The following is a 20,993-nucleotide window of genomic DNA, read 5'->3' as shown; positions in this document are numbered from 1 at the left end:
AGATTGTGGTCTGAGTCCACATCTGCCCCTGGAAATGTCTTACAATTTAAAACCTGGTTCCTAAATCTCTGTCTTACCATTATATAATCTATCTGAAACCTTTTAGTATCTCCAGGGTTCTTCCATTCATGTGGGCCGCTATTCACATGTCACAGACACCATGTTGATGAAATGAGATTGCAGTGATCAAACCATGCAAGAGATAATTTGCACAAATACTCTTGAGAATCAGTACTAATGAGGATAGGTATCTGTAATAACTTCAAGTTGAAGAAATATATTTCAAGGAAGATGCAATATGTGAAAGTCCCAGATCAAGTAAACAGACTAAGACGAGTGTACACTTTAACAGTCAAATCATAACTGAGTCCAAGTCTAGCGGCCGCCGGCTGTCTGGCTGGTTAGGTGGCACTGCTGCTGTGTGGCTGGCAGTCAGCACCGCATGTAGAGGACGCGCGTAACTGGGCGGTGGCACTTTGAAAGATCGGCGAGCCACAACGCTTTTCCCACCTTTGAATTTTTTGCACAGGTCTTGATGGAGGTGGCCTGTAGATTGCTAACGTCCATAGGTGTTGTTTGACTGGCCATAAAGTCTCGAGGAGGAGGCTTCCCGTACGGATGGAAGTGTCCCTGATGATAACGGGTCGAGACGACAGGAGACGTGGGAGTCGATCTGCTGGGACCCCGTGCACCAATCTGACCGTTGCGGCAAGTCCAGTTGTTATAACAGGAGACATGGGCGATGTGTCCACATCCGTAGGAGAAGGAGGCGAGTAGAGTAGCTCCGACAGATGATAGTCATCTGGTTCCTGCATGGGCACGTCTTCTGGTGGCGTCACTTCTTGTGCTGGCACCGATATGATGGTGAGAGGACTGCATTGTGAGTAATGAGAGATTCCAGTATCCTGAGCATCAGGTAGAGCCGAAGGTGGTGTATCGGCATTCGGAACATGCGTTGCCGGCACACGAGGCCGAAGCTGGTCCGAATGACGCACTGCAACATCCGTGTCCATCTGAAGTAGCGCGCGGGGCTGTCAGCCATGTAAGAGCTCAGCCGGGCTGTGGTCGCCCATGGGGGTGAAACGGTAAGAAGCCAGATATTGGAGAAGCGCATCATCAACAGAAGAAGTCAGGAGTTTCCTCATCTGAGCCTTAAATGTGCAGACCAGTCGTTCAGCCTCACCGTTCGACTGTGGATGGAACGGAGGGGCCGTGACATGCACGACGCCGTGACAGGCACAAAAATCCACAAAATCGGAAGAGGCAAACATGCCTACCATTATCAGTAACAAAAGTAGAGGGAAGGCCTTCCAAAGAGAAAATGCGAGCTAGAGCATTGTTGGTTGCCACGGTGGTAGGCGACGTGCAATGGACAATGAAAGGAAAGTTAGAGTAGGCGTCAATAACGAGATGCCAATAAGTACCTAAAAAAGGTCCCGTGAAGTCAGCATGAATATGCTCCCAGGGCTTCTCAGGCGAAGGCCACGGTGACAAAGATGACTTCGGGGCGGCAGCCTGTGACGCACAAGGGCCGCAGAGTCGATGGCAGGCCAGTACACATGACAGCGCACCAGAGATTTTGCGCGAGAGACACCCCAGTGCCGTTGGTGAAGGAGGCGCAAGACCGAAGCACGCAAAGACACAGGTACCACAACACGCGGCAAAGCATTTTCGGTGGAAAGGAGGATAACACCATGCCTAGCCGTGAGGCAGTAACGCAAAGCGTAGTAGTTCCGCAACGGATCAGAAGTCTTAGCAGACGGACGATCTGGCCAACCATTCTGAATACAGCGTAAAACCCGGGAGAGGGTAGGGTCAGAACCCGTAGCAGCCGCCAGCCAGTCCCCGGTGATGGGGAACCCGTCCACAACCCACTGCTCAGCAACATCCAGGTGGAAACACAAAAGTTCGTCCCTATCGAATGCCAGATCAGGACCCATGGGAAGGCGAGACAGTGCATCAGCATTCGCATGTTGAGCCGTCGGCCGGAAATGAAGCTCATAATTGAAACGAGACAAGTAAAGGGCCCAACGCTGGAGACGGTGTGCAGCCTTGTCGGGAAGTGACGTTGATGGATGAAACAAGGAAAAAAGTGGTTTGTGACCCGTAACAAGATAAATTTTGGATCCATAGAGAAAAACACCAAACTTATGAAGAGCATAAATAATGGCCAAAGCTTCTTTTTCAATTTGAGAATACTTTTGTTGGGCATCCGTGAGCATTTTGGAGGCATAAGCAATGGGTTGTTCAGAACCGTCTGAAAAACGGTGCGCAAGGACTGCACCGACCCCGTACTGAGAGGCGTCCGTGGCAAGAACAAGATGTTGGCCGGGTCGATAAGTAGCCAGGCATGGGGCCTGTTTCAGCATAGTCTTCAATTTCTGGAAAGCCGCATCGCATGACATGGACCAGTGCTCAGTGCTGTCAACATATCTAGAGTAATCATGTCCGTTTTTATGCAGCAGGCGATGCAACGGCTGAGCCACCGAAGCAGCAGACGGTAAAAACTTGTGATAGTATGCTATTTTCCCTAAGAAGGCCTGCAGTTCCTTAACAGATGTAGGGCGAGGAAGGGCATTGAACGCAGCGACAGTTTGCCGAAGTGGACGAATACCCTCCCGAAAGAGTTGAAACCCCAAGTATGTGATAGATGCCTGAAAAAATTTTGATTTCTGAAGATTACACTTAAGAAGATTTTGAAGATGTTTGTCAGTGGTGGAACCAGTGACAACAATGTCGTCCAGGTAATTTATGCACCCAGGGACAGTGAGCAATAATTGTTCCAAGAATCGCTGAAAGAGAGCAGGGGCGCTGGCAACCCCGAATGGCAATCGTTGGTACTGATAGAGGCCGAAAGGTGTGTTAAGGACCAGAAACTGCCGGGAAGCAGCGTCGAGAGGAAGTTGATGATAAGCTTCTGACGGGTCAAGTTTAGAAAAATAATGGCCTCCAGCAAGTTTAGTGAACAATTCTTCAGGTCGAGGCATAGGGTAAGTGTCGATAAGGCATTGAGCATTTACAGTGGCTTTGAAATCGCCACAGAGACGAATATCACCATTTGGCTTAGAAATGACAACGACAGGAGACGACCACTCACTGGAAGTGACAGGAAGCAAGACCCCTGAAGCAGTGAGACGATCCAGCTCCCGTTTGACCTGATCACGAAGGGCCACAGGAATGGGCTGAGCCTGAAAAACTTAGGCCGAGCAGTGGGTTTGAGCACAATATGAGCTTCAAAGTCGTTTGCACGGCCTAACCCAGGAGAAAAAAGGGACAAAAATGTCATCGACAAGGAATCCAATTGAGCATAAGAAATAGCATCAGAGACGATACTAACAGAGTCATCTATGGAGAACCCAAAAACGCGAAAGGCATCGAAACCAAAAATATTATCCGTGTTACTATGGTCAACCACAAATATGGGAACAGTGCGAATGACAGATTTGTAAGATACCTCAGCATCAAATTGTCCCAAGAGAGAAATCTTCTCTTTATTGTAAGTCCGTAATTGCCTAGTGACAGGTGACAGGATTAGAGAACCCAACTGAAGATACGTCTGAGAATTGATGATAGTGGCAGCAGAACCAGTATCCACCTGAATGCGAACATCTCGACCAAGTATTTGGCAGTGAGGAATAACTTCCCTGAAAGGGAAGAAGTACAAATGACAGACAACACAGAATCAGAATCAGCATCATGTTCATGAACATCATGTATGCGGTCGGATTTGCAAACGGATGACACATGACCCCTTTTTTTTTGCATTTGTGACACAGAGCCCAATGTTGTGGACATTATTCTCGTGAATGTTTCGTAAAACACCGTGGACATGAAGGAAGTTGCCGTGGGTTTTGCTGCAGTTTCTTAGAGGTTTGTTTACGGTTAGGCTGAGGCTGTGCTTGGGAGCGTACTGTGGCCACGTTGGCCGGCGGGGACACGCCACACACTTCGTCAACATCGCACAGAGGTTGTATTTCCCCGATGTCGCCCCACACCTCTATTTGCGCTCCAGCAGCGCGAGAAATTTCAAAAGACTGAGCGATGGATAGGACTTCATCTAGAGTCGGATTTGCCAACTGAAGGGCACGTTGCCCAACTTCTTTGTCGGGCACCGATCGGATAATAGCATCCCGTACCATGGAATCGGCGTAGGATTCTTTGTGAACTTCAGTAACAAATTGACACTTTCTACTGAGGCCGTGAAGTTCAGCACCCCAAGCGCGAAATGATTGATTTGGTTGTTTTTGACAATGATAAAAGGCAACACAAGAGGCTACCACACGTGCTTGCTTTTGAAAATAGACGGACAGAAGCGAGCACATTTCAGCAAAGGACAAAGACGCAGGATCTTTCAAAGGAGCCAACTGCGATAACAACCGATACACTTGAGGTGAAATCCATGAAAGGAACAGAGGCTTACATGTTAGTTCGTCCGCGACATGAAATGCCATGAAGTGCTGTCGGAGATGTTTTTCGTAATCAGACCAGTCTTCCGCTGTCTCATCGTAAGGAGGAAAAGTAGGTAGAGACAACAACGAGAGACGCCCCGCATTTGATGCCGCGACGAAATCACGAATCGCATTTGTGAGAAGCGTTTGCTGTTCTATGAGACCTTGCAATAGTTGCTCTAAAGTAGCCATGGAAACATGTGGGTCAACGATGGAAAAGAAAAATCCCATCCTCGTTGCCAATTGTTATAACTTCAAGTTGAACAAATATATTTCAAGGAAGATGCAATATGTGAAAGTCACAGATCGAGTAAACAGAGTAAGACGTGTGTACACTTTAACAGTCAAATCATAACTGAGTCCAAGTCTAGCGGCCGCTGGCCGGCTGGCCGCTCAGATGGCGCTGCTGCTGCATGGCTGGCAGACAGCGCCGCACGTAGAGGACGCGTGTAACGGCGCGGCGGCACTTTGAAAGATCGGCGAGTCACAACAGTATCAGCTCACAGTGAAGATGATCGCTGAGCCACAGGCAGGTGTGTAGAAAAGACAAACACACTCTCACAAGTAAATTTTTGGCTACAGCCTTTGTCAGAAATCACACATTCACACAATCACTCAGACACAGCTTGTGCATATGACCGCCATCTCTGGCCGCTGTATCAATAGTCTCTTGAGAATCATCCAAACAACATGCATCCCTGCCTCTCATTGACAGCTGTTAGGCTAGTGGCAAGAAGTGGCAGCACTGACTGCAAGTTGAGGGGAGTGGTAGGAAGGGGAGAAGCAGTAAGAAGGAGGGAGTAGGGAAGCAGCACCCAGCCAGTAAGGATGCAAGACATCTCAGTAAACAAACCATTTCATCCACTGAGACAAAAATGAGACTTTTCCAGTGTCTTTATATATATTTTTCCCCTGACACGCTTGAAATTCCCTGATTTCCAGAACTTGTGGCAACCCTGTGTTTACTAATGGTGGTGGTTGTTGGGATGTTTAAGGGGGACTAAACAGCGAAGGTCATCAGTCCCCCATTCCAAAAACAGGCGAGCCGGAAATTTGCGGAGGAGGTAAAAACCAAAGGGGGGAGGAGACTCCCACCCCAGGCACTAAAAGAACACAAATGCAGCAACAAACACTACAAACAAGAAGAGTACAGATGAACACCAGACAGAAAGAAACAGAAGAAAAGAAGATGGCCGGAGACCGGTTGACCGACCACGAGAACAAAAAAAAGGGAAAGAGTCAACCATCCGACGACACACCAAAACAGCAACAAATGTTGAGAGACGCGAGGACAAAAGACACAGAAAGGGAAAGGTGCAAGACCTCCCTAAATAGAACCATAAAAAGGACCACCACGGATAAAATTTAAAACGTCATCAGCCATGGAGGTATCGTCACATAAAACCAAAGGCAAAGTGCCCGGGAGATTAAAAGATTGCCGGAGGGTGCGCAGTCGGGGACACTCCAACAAAATGTGGGCGACCGTCAGCCGGGACCCACACCGACACAGGAGGGGGGGGGGGGGGGGGGGGGGGGATCCTCCTGACGCAAAAGATGGCCGTGCGTCAGGTAGGTATGGCCGATGCGCAGCCGACACAGGATGACAGAGTCCCTGCGAGAAGCCCGCAGGGAGGAGCGCCACACATCGGTCGTCTCCTTGACAGCCCGCAGTTTATTCGGGGCTGTCATGCCATGCCACTCAGCAGACCACATCCCAAGCACCTTACGGCGCAACACCAGCCGCTGATCTCGAGCTGGGAGGCCGATCTCCAAAGCTGGGGCGTCGATCGCCCCTTTGGCCAGCCTGTCGACACGTTCGTTCCCCGGGATGCCAACGTGACCTGGCGTCCAAACAAAGACCACTGAACGACCAGAATAGAGGACACCAGAGGAGAAGAGGGATAGCAGCGGTCGATGGCCTGGAGGCTGCTCAGGGAGTCACTGCAGATGACGATGGATGTACCTGAGCAGGAACGCATATGCTCAAGAGAGCGCAATATGGCCACCAGCTCTGCAGTAAAAATACTGCAGCCAGCTGGCAAGGAGCGCTGTTCAACATGGGCAGCGTGAGCAAAAGCGTAGGCAGTGCGACCATCAACCAGGGAACCATCAGTGTAGACAGTCTCACAGCCCGAAAATGAGGCGAGGAGCGCAAGAAAACGGCGACGGAGGGCCACAGGCGGAACCGAGTCCTTGGGTCCCTGTGCCAAGTCCAGACGGACGGACGGCCGGCCGGGGCAAACACCAGGGAGGCGTAGGTGCACGGACCCGGAAGGGAGGCAGAAGAGGGAATGACCCCAGTTCCGACAGCAGGGACTGGACGCGGACAGCTATGGAAAGCCCAGACCGAGGTCGCCGTTCTGGCAGATGGAGGACCATGGCAGGGAAAAGCAGGCGAAGATTGGGATGGCCCGGCAAGCAATGCACGTGGACAGCATAGTCGGCAAGCAGTCGATGGCGGCGAATCCGCAGCGGGGGAACCCCGGCCTCCACCAGTAGACTATCCACAGGGCTCGTACGGAAAGTGCCAGTTGTGCAAGCCGAATCCCACAGTGGTGTATGGGGTCTAACATCGTCAACACTGAAGGTGATGCAGACCCATAGGCCAGGCTCCCATAATCAAGCCGGGACTGCTCAAGAGCCCTGTATAATCGCAACAGCGTGCAGCGATCTTGCACCCCAAGATGTGTGGCTCAGGCAGCGGAGGGCGTTGAGGTGCCGCCAGCATTGTTGCTTCAGCTGAGTAATATGAGGAACCCATGTGAGCCGGGCATCAAACACGAGTCCTAAGAAGCGGCAAGTGTCCACCACTTCAAGCAAGTGGCCGTCGAGGTAAAGTTCAGGATGAGGGTGGACCGTCCGACGCCTGCAGAAGTGCATAACTCGAGACTTGGCTGCAGAGAACTGAAAACCATGAGTCAGAGCCCATGATGCTGCCTTGCGAACGGCTACTTGCAGCCTGCGTTCGGCGACTCCCGTAGTCATGGAGCTAAAGGAGATGCAGAAGTCGTCGGCATACAAAGAAGAAGACACCGACGACCCCACGGCTGCAGCCAGACCATTAATGGCCACTAGAAATAAGGAGACGCTCAACACCGAGCCCTGCGGGACCCCATTCTCCTGTGTATAAGATGAACTAGAGGTGGCACCGACTTGCACCCGGAAAGAGCGGTGCAATAAAAAGGTTTGAAGAAAAGCCGGGAGCCGACCACGAAGACCCCACTCATGCAACGTAGCAACGATGTGATGCCTCCATGTGATGTCATATGCCTTCCGCAGATCAAAAAAGACAGCAACGAGATGCTGACGTCGGGCAAAAGCCGTACGGATAGCAGATTCCAGCCGCACCAAATTGTCCGCTGCAGACCGGCCCCGACGGAAGCCACCTTGGGATGGAGCAAGGAGACCGCGCGACTCAAGGACCCAACACAAACGCCGCCCCACCATACGTTCGAGCAATTTGCACAAAACGTTGGTGAGGGTAATGGGACAACAGCTGTCCACCGCCAGTGGGTTCGCACCGGGCTTCAAGATGGGGACAATAACACCCTCTCGTCATTGCGACGGGAACATGCCCTCGCTCCAAATGCGGTTAAAGATGGTGAGGATGTGTCGCTGGCAGTCCCTGGAGAGATGCTTCAGCATCTGCGCGTGGATGCAGTCCGGTCCTGGTGCTGTGTCAGGGCAATCGGCGAGGGCAGCGAGGAATTCCCTCTCGCGGAAAGGAGCATTGTATTTTTCAGAATGACGCGTGTGGAATGATAACGGCGTCTGCTCGGCTCGCTCCGTTAGAGAGCGAAAGGCGGGGGGGTAAGTGGCAGTCGCAGAGCTCTTAGCAAAGTGCACGGCAAGGTGTTCAGCAATGGCGGCAGCGTCCGTGCAGACAGCGCCGTCCAAGGAGATCCCAGGGACACCCATAGGGGTCTGGTATCCATAAATCCGCCGGATCCGGGACCACACGAGCGAGGGAGAGACACGGGAGCCCAAGGATGAGACATACCTCTCCCAGCACTCCTGCTTACGCCGTGCAATAAGACGACGGGCCAAGGCACAGCGCCTCTTAAAGGCGATGAGGGTCTCTAGAGACGGGTGCCGCTTATGACGCTGGAGGGCCCGCCTACTGTCGCGAATAGCCTCAGCAATCTCCGGCGACCACCAGGGTACAGCCTTCCTCCGAGGGAGTCCAGAAGAGCGGGCGATGGCAGCCTTGGCCGCTGAAATGATTGATGTGGTTAAGACACGGACTACCTCGTCAATGTCACCCTGTGGGGGAGACTTGATGGTTACAGGGGAAGTAAAAGCCGGCCAGTCAGCCCTGCGGAGAGCCCAGCGGGGCAGGCGCCCAGAAGAATGACACTGGGGCAGTGACAAATAGATGGGAAAATGGTCACTACCACACAGGTCAAAATGCACTCTCCAGTGGAGGGATGGGACAAGTCCGGGGCTGCAAAGAGAGAGATCGATGGCTGAGAACGAGCCATGGGCCACACTGAAATGCGTGGGAGCACCGGTATTCAAGAGGCTAAGGTCGAGCTGAGCCAACACATGCTCCACGGCCCGACCGCGGTCATCGGAGACAGTCCCACCCCGTAGAGGGTTGTGGGCATTGAAATCGCCCAGAAGCAGCAATGGTGGCGGGAGCTGAGCCAGCAGCGCAGTCAAGACATGTCGGTGGAGCTCCCCATCCAGAGGAATGTAAACAGAGCAAACAGTAATAGCTGGCGAGAGCTCAACCCTGGCAGCGACTGCCTCTAAAGGCGTCAGACGGGGTACTGGCGAGCTACAGACAGAGTGGTGAACAAAGAGGCAAACCCCACCTGACGCTCGTTGACAGGCAGCACGGTTCTTATAGTATCCCCGATAACCCCGAAGGGCGGGGGTCCGCATTGCTGGAAACCAAGTTTCCTGCAGAGCAATGCAGAGAACAGGGGAAACACTCAGAAGCATCCGGAGCTCAGGCAGGTGGCGGAAATAACCGCCGCAGTTCCACTGGAGAATGGAAGCAGGAAGGGACTGGGAGGGCGTGAATGCGACTAAGAGGCAGACGGCGCCTCAGAGCCAACTGCCGCCACCGGGGGAGAGTCAGCTGTGTCCATAGGAAAGGCCCCCGAGGGTTCCGTAAGGGCGAGATCCGCGGCAGAGGCGAGGATCTCCACCTCATCCCCAGAGCCAGGACTATGTACAGCAGGCGGTACTGAAACCGCCGGAACATCCTTCTTCTTGGACACATTCCGTTCCTTCTTCTCACGTCGGCCCTTAGGGTGAGAGGGCTGGGAGAGCTTCTCTGAAGGAGCGTCGGAGGCTGACGACGACGCAGAAGCCCTACGACCAGCAGGTGGCGGAACCTTCAGCCACTGGCTGACATCCGGCTGGGTAGGAGAAGAAATGGAGGAAGGGAGAGCCCCGAGGGACCCCTTCCGCGAGAGAGGAAACGGCAGAGGCAACGCCGGCGGAGAAGGAGGGGGAGGGATGGAGCCCCCCGGTCTTGGAGGAGATGTCACTCCCGAAGTAAGCGTGGGGGGAGCGACAGAAGAGGGTTTGCCCCCAACTGCTAAGGGGGCAGCAGAGGAAGGCTTGCCCCCAGACACGAGGGGGGCAGACAGAGATGCACGGCCCCGAGGGCCCACTGAAGGCGGCACAGATGAGGCGACAACCATCGCTCGCGTGGGCGACGATAACGTGGCTGCAGCATAAGATGTTTGAATGGAAGCAGGATACAACCTTTCATATTTCAGTTTTGCCTCTCGATAAGTAAGCCGGTCCAGGGTCTTAAATTCCATTATCTTCCGCTCCTTGTGAAGAACGGGGCAATCCGGCGAGCATGGAGAGTGGTGCTCCCCACAGTTGACACATACAGGCGGAGGCGCACATGGAGAAGCGGGAAAGCGGGATGAGAGGGGCGTCTGCAATGTAGCGCTGGATGGGCAACGGGAGGACATATGCCCAACTTCCAGCACTGGAAGCACCGCATCAGGGGAGGGACGTATGGCTTGACGTCGCAACGGTAAACCATTACCTTGACCTTCTCGGGCAAGACATCACCCTCGAAGGCCAAGATAAAGGCACCGGTGGCCACCCTGTTAGTCTTGGGTCCTCTATGTACACGACGGACAAAATGTACACCACGTCGGTCCAAGTCGGCTCTCAGCTCGTCATCGGATTGTAACAAGAGGTCACGATGGTAAATAATCCCCTGGACCATATTTAAGCTACTGTGGGGAGTGACGGTAACAGGGATGTCACCCAGCTTATCACACAAGAGCAACGCTCGTGACTGGGCTGGGGAGGACGTCTTGAGGAGGATGGACCCATTCCTCATTTTAGACAACCCCGCCACTTCCCCAAACTTATCCCCCAGGTGTTCCACAAAAAACAGAGGCTTCGTCGTAAGAAAGGAGTCACCATCAGTCCTGCTGCAGACAAGGTTTTGCGGTACATAAGGCTCCCGCTTGGCACTAGATCGGCGTCCCTCCCATGGCGCAGCCAACGAGGGGAACGACTGAGGGTCATATTGCGCAGCATCAAACTCAACTCTGCCTCGCTTAGAGATGCTGGTGGCCGTGCGACCACCAGCTTGGTGTGATTTATTGCGCTTCATTGCACCACATCCGCCCAGATGCCACCTACTCCGAACAAGGGCTCTCCCCAAGGGCGCCACCCAGCCAAAGCAACGGGTACCTGGCCAATATCCCATTGCCCGGAGTCCCCGTGCCCCAGACAAGATGGGCACATACTCCTTGGCATGCATGGGGAGGAAACAGCTCTGGCATCTGTAGTGCGATCCCTGCGTGGTCAGGGGGCTACCACCAAGAGGGTACATGACGACCCCACCACAACGGACTGGCTACCGTGCTGGATTTTAGGTGTTGAAAGGGTCCACAGTTGTCGTGGGTGCTAAGAAGAGGATTGCGCACAAGACGAGAAGGAGACAACCCAGAAGATGTTGGGTGTAATCCCCCCCACACGACAATAGGTAACATGCAATATGGTGGTGCATGATGGACCAATAGAAAAACACCACGTAAGGCGTCCTTCCCCAAATGGCACGCACTAACAACAGAAATTTGGAAAAAAGGAGGTCAAACCCAAGAGGGGACCATCACAGAAGGCCGAAACGTTTGAGACTCCTTTTAGTCGCCTCTTACGACAGGCAGGAATACCGCGGGCCTATTCTTACCCCCGAACCCGCAGGGGGGGGGGGGGGTTTACTAATGACATCACATTATAAATAAAGGGCGAGTAAATTTCAGAAATGTGCACTACTTATCAACAGTAGAGTGCAGTGTGCCATAATCAGATAGCACGTGATCTGCCCTTATTTATTGATGATATGTTACATGGGCAAAAGTACACATATCTTCTGATAAACACTTTACTCTTCTTACTAGAAAATGTGCCCTTGAAAACTTGCTGAATGACGTGGCTCAACAAGATGAATGTCCTGCCTACAGTTCTTTGTTAATAAGAGATACATTAAACTGCCTATTCCCAAACTGGTGGGTAGGAAGGGTAGTCCTATTCAGAGGTGTCCAGCATGATCATCTGACTCATGCCCTCAGACTTTTTACTTTGGGGTCATGTAAAGCAACAAGAGGGCCCAATGACTGTAGAGGACGTGAGATAATGAATGAGTGCTGCTTGTGACATGATTACTCTAGATATGTTGACAGCACTGAGCTCATCAGTGATGCAGTGTGTACATGAGTAATGCCATGCAAATGGCTCTCACTTTGAACATACTCATTAAAAAATTCTAAATGTGATGGCACATAATAATGTCTTCACTGTTTTTCATACACAGTATTTAGTTTCATTTATCTTATGCATTTTTTAATATATGGTTTTTTACCAGGGTGCAAATGGTATAGTATATGTAAAACAAAAAGAAGAAATAGTGGATCCTACGTGCACGGACTCTGAAGGTGAGTTCTCTTTAGGCTGTTCCCACTGAGACAAATACCAAAGGGAAACACTGTAAGAATTCACTGAAAGGTAAGCAGCAGAACACGAGGGACACCATGTGAATGTGAACAAACATGACCAAGTGCTGTTCACTCGATATTGTTTACCATTTACATCCACAAGAATTCTCTGCCTGCTTGTGTTCACTTTAGTGTTAACCAGGCTACATAATCACTGCTAACAAGATACGTTACTTTCATCTCACAGTACATGTTTTTGTTATTGTTGTTGTGGTCTTCAGTGCGAAGACTGTTTTGATGCAGCTCTTTACACTACTCTATCTTGTGGGAGCCTCTTCCACCCCGAATAACTACTGCAACCTATATCTTTCTGAATTTGCTTACCACATTCATTTCTTGGTCTCCCTCTACGATTTTTACACCCCACTCCTTCCTCCAATACTAAACTAGTGATTCCTTGATATCTCAGAATGTACCCAATAAACCGATCCCTTCTTTTAGTCAAGTTGTGCCTGAAGTTCCTTGTCTTCCCAATTCTATTCAATATATCCTCATTAGGTACGTGATGATCCATCTAATCTTCAGCATCTTCTGTAGCACCACATTATGAAAGTTTCTATTCTCTTTTTCTCTAAGCTGTTTATCGTCCATGTTTCACTTCCATACATGGCTACACTCTGGACAAATACTTTCAGTAAAGACTTCCTCATACTTTAATCTGTAATCAATGTTAATAATTTGCTTTTCTTGTCACAGTCAGTCTACATTTTATATCCTCTCTACTTTGGCCATCATCAGTAATTTTGCTGCCCAAATAGCAAACCTCGTATATAACCTTATATGTCTCATTTCCTAATTTAATTCCTCTGATTTGATTTGACTATTTTCTATTATCCTTGTCTTGCTTTTATTAATGTTCATCTCATATCCTACTTTCAAGACATTGTTTATTCCTTTCAACTGCTCTTCCAAGTCATTTGCTCTCTCTGTCAGAATTACAATGTCATCGGCAAACATCAAAGTTTTTATTTCTTCTCCCTAAACTTTAATTCCTAATCTAAATTTTTCTTTTGTTTCCTTTACTGCTTGTTTGATCTACATATTGAAGAACATCGGGGTCAGGCTACAACCTTGTCTCACTTGCTTTTCAACTAGTGCCTCCCTTTCATGCCCTTTGACTCAATTAACTGCCATCTGGTTTCTGTACAAGTTGTAAATAGCCTTTTGCTCCTTGGTTTTACCCCTGCTAACTTCAGAATTTCAAAGAGAGTATTCCAGTCAACATTGTCAAAAGCTCTCTCAGTGTCCAAAAATGCTATAAATGTAGGTTTGCCTTTCCGTAACCTATCTTCCAAGGTAAGTCATAAGATCAGTATTGCCTCACATTTTACTACATTTCTCTGGAATGTAAACTGATCTTCCCTGAGGTCTACTTCTACTAGGTTTTCCATTCTTCTGTAAAGGATTTGTGTTAGCATTGTGCAACCATGACTCAGTAAACTCATAGTCAGGAATTTTCACAATTGTCAGCAACTGCTTTCTTTGGAATTGGAATTACTACATCCTCCTTGAAGACTGAGGACGTATCATCTGTCTCACACAGCTTGCACACCAGATGGAAGAGTTTTGCCTTGGCTGGCTCTCCCAAGGCTATAGGTATTTCTGACAGAATATTTTCTACTCCCAGGGCCTTGTTTCATCTTAAGATCTTCTGAGTGTTGTCATATTCTTCTCACAGTATCATATCTCCATCTTATCTTCATCTACATCCACTTCCCTTCCTATAATGTTGCTTTCAAGCTCATCTCCCTTGTATAGACCCTCTATATACTCCACCCACCTTTCAGCTTCCCCTTCTTTGCTTAGATCTGTTTTACCATCTGAGCTCTTGATATTCATACACCTACTTTTATTTTCCCCAAAGGCCTCTCTAATATTCCTGTAGATGGCATTTATCTTTCCCCTAGTGAAACATGCTTCTATATTCTTAGATTTGCCCTTTAGCCATTCCTGCTGAGTAATTTTGCACTTCTGTCAATTTCATTTTTAAATATTTGTATTCCCTTTCGCCTGCTTCATTTGCTGCATTTTTAAATTTTCTCCTCTGCTTCCTTCAGTATTTCATCTCTTAAAGTGACCCCTTCACTTCCTACTGTATTCCTATAGCCTGTTCTAGTCAGCCATTCTATAATGCTCCCTCTGTAGCTCTCAACAACCTCTGGTCCTGTCTCCTTAATTTCCTATCTTTTTCCAATTTCTTCAGTTTTAATCTACAGTCCATAATCAATAAATTGGGGTCCGAGACCACACCTGCCGCTGTAAATGTGTTACAATTTAAAATATGGCTCCAAAATCTCTGTCTTACAATTATACAATCAATTTGAAACCTTCCATAGCCTACAAGTCTCTCTCATGTATACAACCATCTTTCATGAGTCTTAAACCAAGTGTTAGTTATGATTAAATTATGCTCTGTGCAAAATTCTATCAGGTGACTCCCTCTTTTATTCCTTTCCCTTAGTCCATATTCACCTACTATTTTTTCTTCTCTTCCTTTTCCTATTAATGAATTCCAGTTCCCCACCATAATTAAATTTTAATCTCCTTTAATTATCTGAATAATTTCTTTTATCTCATCATACATTTCTTCAATCTCTTCATCATATGCATAGTAGTTGGCATAACCTACACTTCCATTATCCCTATTTGATTTTATATTTATAGCCCCGTGTTCACCTGACCAGAATACCTGTTCCTCCTACCACTGAAATTCACTAATTCCCATTATATCTAACTTCAACCTATCTCCCATTTTAAATGTTCTAACCTACTGCCCGATTAAGGGATCTAACATTTCACACTCCAATCTGTAGAATGCCAGTTTTGTTTCTCCCCAATAATGACACCCACCTGAGTAGTCCCCACCAGGAGATCCAACTGGGGGACTATTTTATGTTTGGAATATTTCACCCACGAGGATTCCATCATCATTTAACCATAAAGTAGAACTGCATGTTCTTGGGAAATGTTATGGCTGCACTTTCCCCTTGCTTTTAGTTGTTCACATTACCAGCACAGCAAGGCCGTTTTGGCTGAAGTTACAAGGCCACATCAGTCAATCATCCAGACTTCTACCCTTGCAACTACTAAAAAGAATGCTGCGTCTCTTCAGGAACCATACATCTGTCTGGCCTCTCAACAGATAACCCTCCATTGTGGTGGTACCTACAAAATGGCTATCTTTATTGTCGAGGCCCGCGAGCCATCCCACCAATGGTAAGGTCCATGCTTCACATGCGGCGTAGTACATAAGCTAAGTAAAGTTTATTGCCTTATTCTGATCACAACAAAGCCTCTTTTCTATTAAACACATTTCTTTCTTCTGGAATAGTGCATAAATGAAGCTTTTGGCACTAGGAAGCGGAGGGGGTGGGGTGGCATTTCAGCACACACTACACACTGGCATGTGGATATATATGTCAAAGTGGTTAACAGCTAGTTTTTAATAGGACAGCTAACACACCAACAATCAATCAAATTGCTCGTTTGTACTTTCTGTTCCATTCACAAGTGCTGTGTCACTCAGAACCGCAGGAAGCAATTATCATTGTCAGATGCTGGGAGCCAATAATGTAACTACTGCACATTAATTTTTTTGTGTGATTTGCTCCTGTATATGGCAACCTCATGTTATTAAGCAGACTTGAACAAGTTAACAACAAGTGCGGAAGAATTATAAGATTCTTACAATCATACAAATGAAACTCAATACTTCATGTTACGAAGAAGGGTTTCAATGTATCAGTTGCTGTTACCACGGCCACGCTGTGAGTAAATGTGACACACACACACACTCTCTCCACACAGTCTGCCTCCATAGTGCAACAAACTAAATATGTTTCTGCTCCCCTATATCTTTGTGGAAGCATTTAATCTTTTACCCTCCTGTAAACGTGTACTTTGCCTTTATACGCAGAAAGGTGGCAGCAACATTAAAGTGCTACATGTAAAAGTAGGCAACATACATGAAATTATCTTCAGGTTAATAAAACATGAAATGTAGAAACAATTTACATGCTGCATATCTGTGTGACTCATTATGTATTTGTAATACATTTTCAAGTTTCCACGTATCGACAAATGCGCTATGAGAGTTGTACTAAATTCTCACTAACCTGGTGGAACCATCATCTATTATACGAAATCACTTCATATTGTCTTCATAATCATAAATACTGTAAATTAGGAACAGATCATATGTGACATGAAAATAAGTACCTCATCATTATTGTTCGTGAGGCTAGAAGAAGAAGGTTCTTCCTGCTCCTCACTCTCCTCGCTGGCACCACCCTGTCCTGCTCCTGATGGGTTACTCCCCCCTGCAGAAGCTGTCGACCCGGTAGTACTTCCTGAAGATGATCTCTCATTGCGGTGAGCGTCTGACTGAAAGAAATAATTTCTGTCACTCGCATACATATGTCATTTACGGAACACAACGGGCGACACTTTTTTTTTTTTTAATATTGTACTGTTTACTAACAATATTCACTGCGTAATTACATGTTTAGCTTCTTCACAGCAATTATTTCAAACGAATACTCGCTTGTATCTCACCATTCTGCTTGGTTTTTGTACAGACGTCAATTCAGGGCACAGATTCTCGGTCAGAAAATCTTATAACAGATTCAAAATATTTTCTTGCCATAAACACAGCAGCCATGCTTGCTAGCAAAGCACAACTTCAGCAGACGCTTCACGAAGACAATACAATCAAAGAATTCAAGGAAAATATGTGGAATACGCAGCCATGATCGTGTTACGACGTGTACTACCATCTATTTTTTCCCTCTAGTGTACGAAACTCGTAATTAACAATAAATTCGTTCATTAAAATTCGTCTATATTTAAAATATCAGAAAATGATAAGATTGTAGATATATCAGTCCCTTTTTATTGAAGAGTGACCATCCATAGTCGTTGTAGCCTTTGGCACATAATTTTACAAAACACTTCAGCAAACAACAACGAAGGACTGTATTAACTGCATACATAATAAATAACTTTTTCGGTTTATATTTCCACCTAACTCTTTTAGAATATCTGAGCGTCCTGCGCAACTACAAATATGACCAACCAGAAGTGGTATTGGGGAATCGGTTTACGAAATCCTGTTTTGGGAGTTCCGTATAAAAATATCCTTTTTAACGTGAAATCCGAAACACGTATCGTTTCTGAAGAAACGTCACATCATTTGACATATGAATCAGGGTTAAAATGGCATATGTCCGCAGTACGAACGGAATTCGATCCAGCGACCTCTCTGTTTTCCAGTAACACTCTTTAACAATAGAGGCCACTAAAAATAAGGGCAGTTAATTATTTAACACTCTTTAACAATAGAGGCCACTAAAAATATGGGCAGTTAATTATTTTTCTTTATTCAAGTTATTAACGCAGTATACCGGACTCTCCAGCTGTAGCATTAAGCTGCAATTGTTAGGTGACTAGCGACAATGCCATGTAAGGCTGGGTCCACACATTGGGGCCAACATTGGCGTCACAGTGTTGATCCAATAAGGGGGTCGTTTCGACAATGTTGGTAAGACTCCGTTGCTTGTCGGTATTTCGACCAAACATCGAAGGACTTTGGGCCAATATCGATAAGCCGGCCACACATTGGCGCCAGTGATGTTTTCTGTCTTCGTCGTCTGAGTTTTTGTTCTCTCGTTCTTCGTCTCTAAAACACATAACTGTCGTTCACTTGTTCTTTGTCGTATTTTTTTTAATGTGTCAATGGGAGCAATAGAGTGATCCTCAAGTTCTGGAGATTTTGGAACAATATCATTAACATAATCATTTACGGAATATAGCGTCAAGCTACAATTAAAACATAAATGTCAGTGCTGATACATTGATTACTTCGTCGATGACGTGAAAAGAAAAAAAATCCTTAAAGTCGACGTATCGTCTGTATAAAAAAAGACGAAACAGTTAATCAGTTCAGGGGCATCGGAAGATGAAGTTTACAAAAGCATATAGTTCTCATGGGAAGTAATGGACAGTTTTCTTGGCACAGTTTATACCAACACAATAAGTAAAGAGGTAGGTGAACTGAAACGAAGCTGTTTTACATTAGATCCTCTTTTATTCTCATGTGAGCTCTTGTATATATTTTCATATAGTGCATCCGCAAAGTCTCTGCAGTGGCGAGCTTCGCGCGTTTCATCTTGAGGGGCGCTTAACATCGGCAGCACATTCATCTCGCTATACAGGGTGGTCCATTGATAGTGACCGGGCCAAATATCTCACGAAATAAGCATCAAACGTTAGAACCATGAAGAACGAAACTCGTCTAGCTTGAGGGGGCAAACCAGTTGGCGCTATGGTTGGCCCGCAAGATGGCGCTGCCATAGGTCAAACGGAGATCAACTGCGTTTTTTTAAATAGGAACTCCCATTTTTATTACATATTCGTGTAGTACGTAAAGAAATATGAATGTTTTAGTTGGACTACTTTTTTCGCTTTGTGATAGATGGCGCTGCAATAGTCACAAACGTATAAGTACGTGGTATCACGTAACTTTCCGCCAGTTCCGACGGTATTTGCTTCGTGATACATCACCCGTGTTAAAATGGACCGTTTACCAATTGTGGAAAAGGTCGATATCCTGTTGATGTATGGCTATTGTGATCAAAATGCCCAACGGGTGTGTGTTGTGTATGCTGCTCGGTATCCTGGACGACATCATCCAAGTGTCCGGACCGTTCGCCGGATAGTTACGTTATTTAAGGAAACAGGAAGCGTTCAGCCACATGTGAAACGTCAACCACGACCTGCAACAAATGATGATGCCCAAGTAGGTGTTTTAGCTGCTGTCGCGGTTAATCCGCACATCAGTAGCAGACAAATTGCGTGAGAATCGGGAATCTCAAAAACGTTGGTGTTGAGAGTGCTACATCAACATCGATTGCACCTGTACCATATTTCTGTGCACCAGGAATTGCATGGCGACGACTTTGAACGTCGTGTACAGTTCTGGCACTGGGCACAAGAGAAATTACGGGACGATCACAGATTTTTTGCATGCGTTGTATTTAGCGATGAAGCGTCATTCACCAACAGCGGTAACGTAAACCGGTATAATATGCACTATTGGGCAACGGAAAATACACGATGGCTGCGACAAGTGGAACATCAGCGACCTTGGCGGGTTAATGTATGGTGCGGCATTATGGGAGGAAGGATAATTGGGCCCCATTTTATCGATGGCAATGTAAATGGTGCAATGTATGCCGATTTCCTACCTGATGTTCTACCAATGTTACTACAAGATGTTTCACTGCATGATAGAATAGCGATGTACTTCCAACATGATGGATGTCTGGCACATAGCTCACGTGTGCTTGAAGCGGTACTGAATAGCATATTTCATGACAGGTGGATTGGTCATCCAAGCATGATACCATGGCCCGCATGTTCACCGGAGACGTCCCCAGATTTCTTTCTGTGGGGAAAGTTGAAGGATATTTCCTATCATGATCCACCGACAACGCCTGACAACATGCATCAGCACATTGTCAATGCATGTGCGAAAAATTACGGAAGGCGAACTACTTGCTGTTGAGAGGAATGTCATTACATGTATTGCCAAATGCATTGAGGTTGACGGATATCATTTTGAGCATTTATTGCAGTAATGTGGTATTTACAGGTAATCACACTGTAACAGCATGCGTCTTCAGAAAGGATAAGTTCACAAAGGTACATGTATCACATTGGAACAACTGAAATAAAATGTTCAAACGTACCGACGTTCTGTATTTTAATTTTAAAAAACCTACCTGTTACCAACTGTTCGTCTAAAACTGTGAGCCATATGTTTGTGACTATTACAGCGCCATCTATCACAAAGCGAAAAAAGTGTTCCAACTAAAACATTCATATATCTTTATGTACTACACGAATATGTAATAAAAATGGAGGTTCCTGTTTTAAAAAACGCAGTTGATATCCGTTTGACCTATGGCAGCGACATCTAGCGGGCCAACCATAGCGCCATTTGGTTTTCCCCTGCAAGCTAGACAAGTTTCGTTTTTTGTAGTTTTTTCGTTTGACGCTTATTTCGTGAGATATTTGGCCCGGTCACGATCAATGGACCATCCTGTATAAGACAGGGGCTGTGATTCACTACTAGTGGCTGCATTTATTTTGGGAAATGGGATTCAACATTATTATACTTTAAACAATGAAATTAATTAATTACAATTAAATACAGAGTACTCACAAATATCATAGTAGGTGCTGGAAATTATTTCCTCCTTCTTGAAGGCACAGTTCAACACATTTACATTTGGATGGAAACACCTTTACCAAGATTTCACATGTAATTGAATGCAGATAATCAATTATTGCTGCCTCAGTTCATCTGTCGTCTATGGGTTGTTTTGATTCAATAATGCTTTAGCCGCAGCGCAAACGAAATAGTTGGGCTGAGACAGATCCAATGAGCTCAGAGACAAAGATTTTTCATAATTGCTCTATCTCCAAAGATTTCATCTGATACTTGTAAGGACTGATGTATCATATGATCAGTAGCCTTGTCTTGTTGTAAAAGTGAAATATT

General features: G+C 46.9%; 1 protein-coding gene across 1 annotated transcript in view; it reads right to left on the bottom strand.

Moving 5' to 3' along the window:
* LOC126196150 (F-box only protein 9) overlaps window positions 1-17,120 on the bottom strand; it is a 112,239-nt gene extending 95,119 nt beyond the window's left edge. Inside the window, exons 1-2 of the mRNA XM_049934545.1 lie at window positions 16,985-17,120; window positions 16,649-16,813 (exon numbers count right to left, since the gene is read on the bottom strand). Of these exons, the coding sequence (XP_049790502.1) occupies window positions 16,649-16,813; window positions 16,985-16,987 (168 nt within the window). The 5' untranslated portion in view covers window positions 16,988-17,120. The remainder of the gene's footprint in view (window positions 1-16,648; window positions 16,814-16,984) is intronic.
* Between the last annotated feature and the right edge of the window lie 3,873 nt (window positions 17,121-20,993).

This window comes from Schistocerca nitens, chromosome 1 (assembly GCF_023898315.1).
Source record: "Schistocerca nitens isolate TAMUIC-IGC-003100 chromosome 1, iqSchNite1.1, whole genome shotgun sequence".
Classification (NCBI taxonomy): domain Eukaryota; kingdom Metazoa; phylum Arthropoda; class Insecta; order Orthoptera; family Acrididae; genus Schistocerca; species Schistocerca nitens.
The sequence above is the reverse complement of the archived record's forward strand: the minus strand, read 5'-3'. Positions and strand labels throughout refer to the sequence as shown.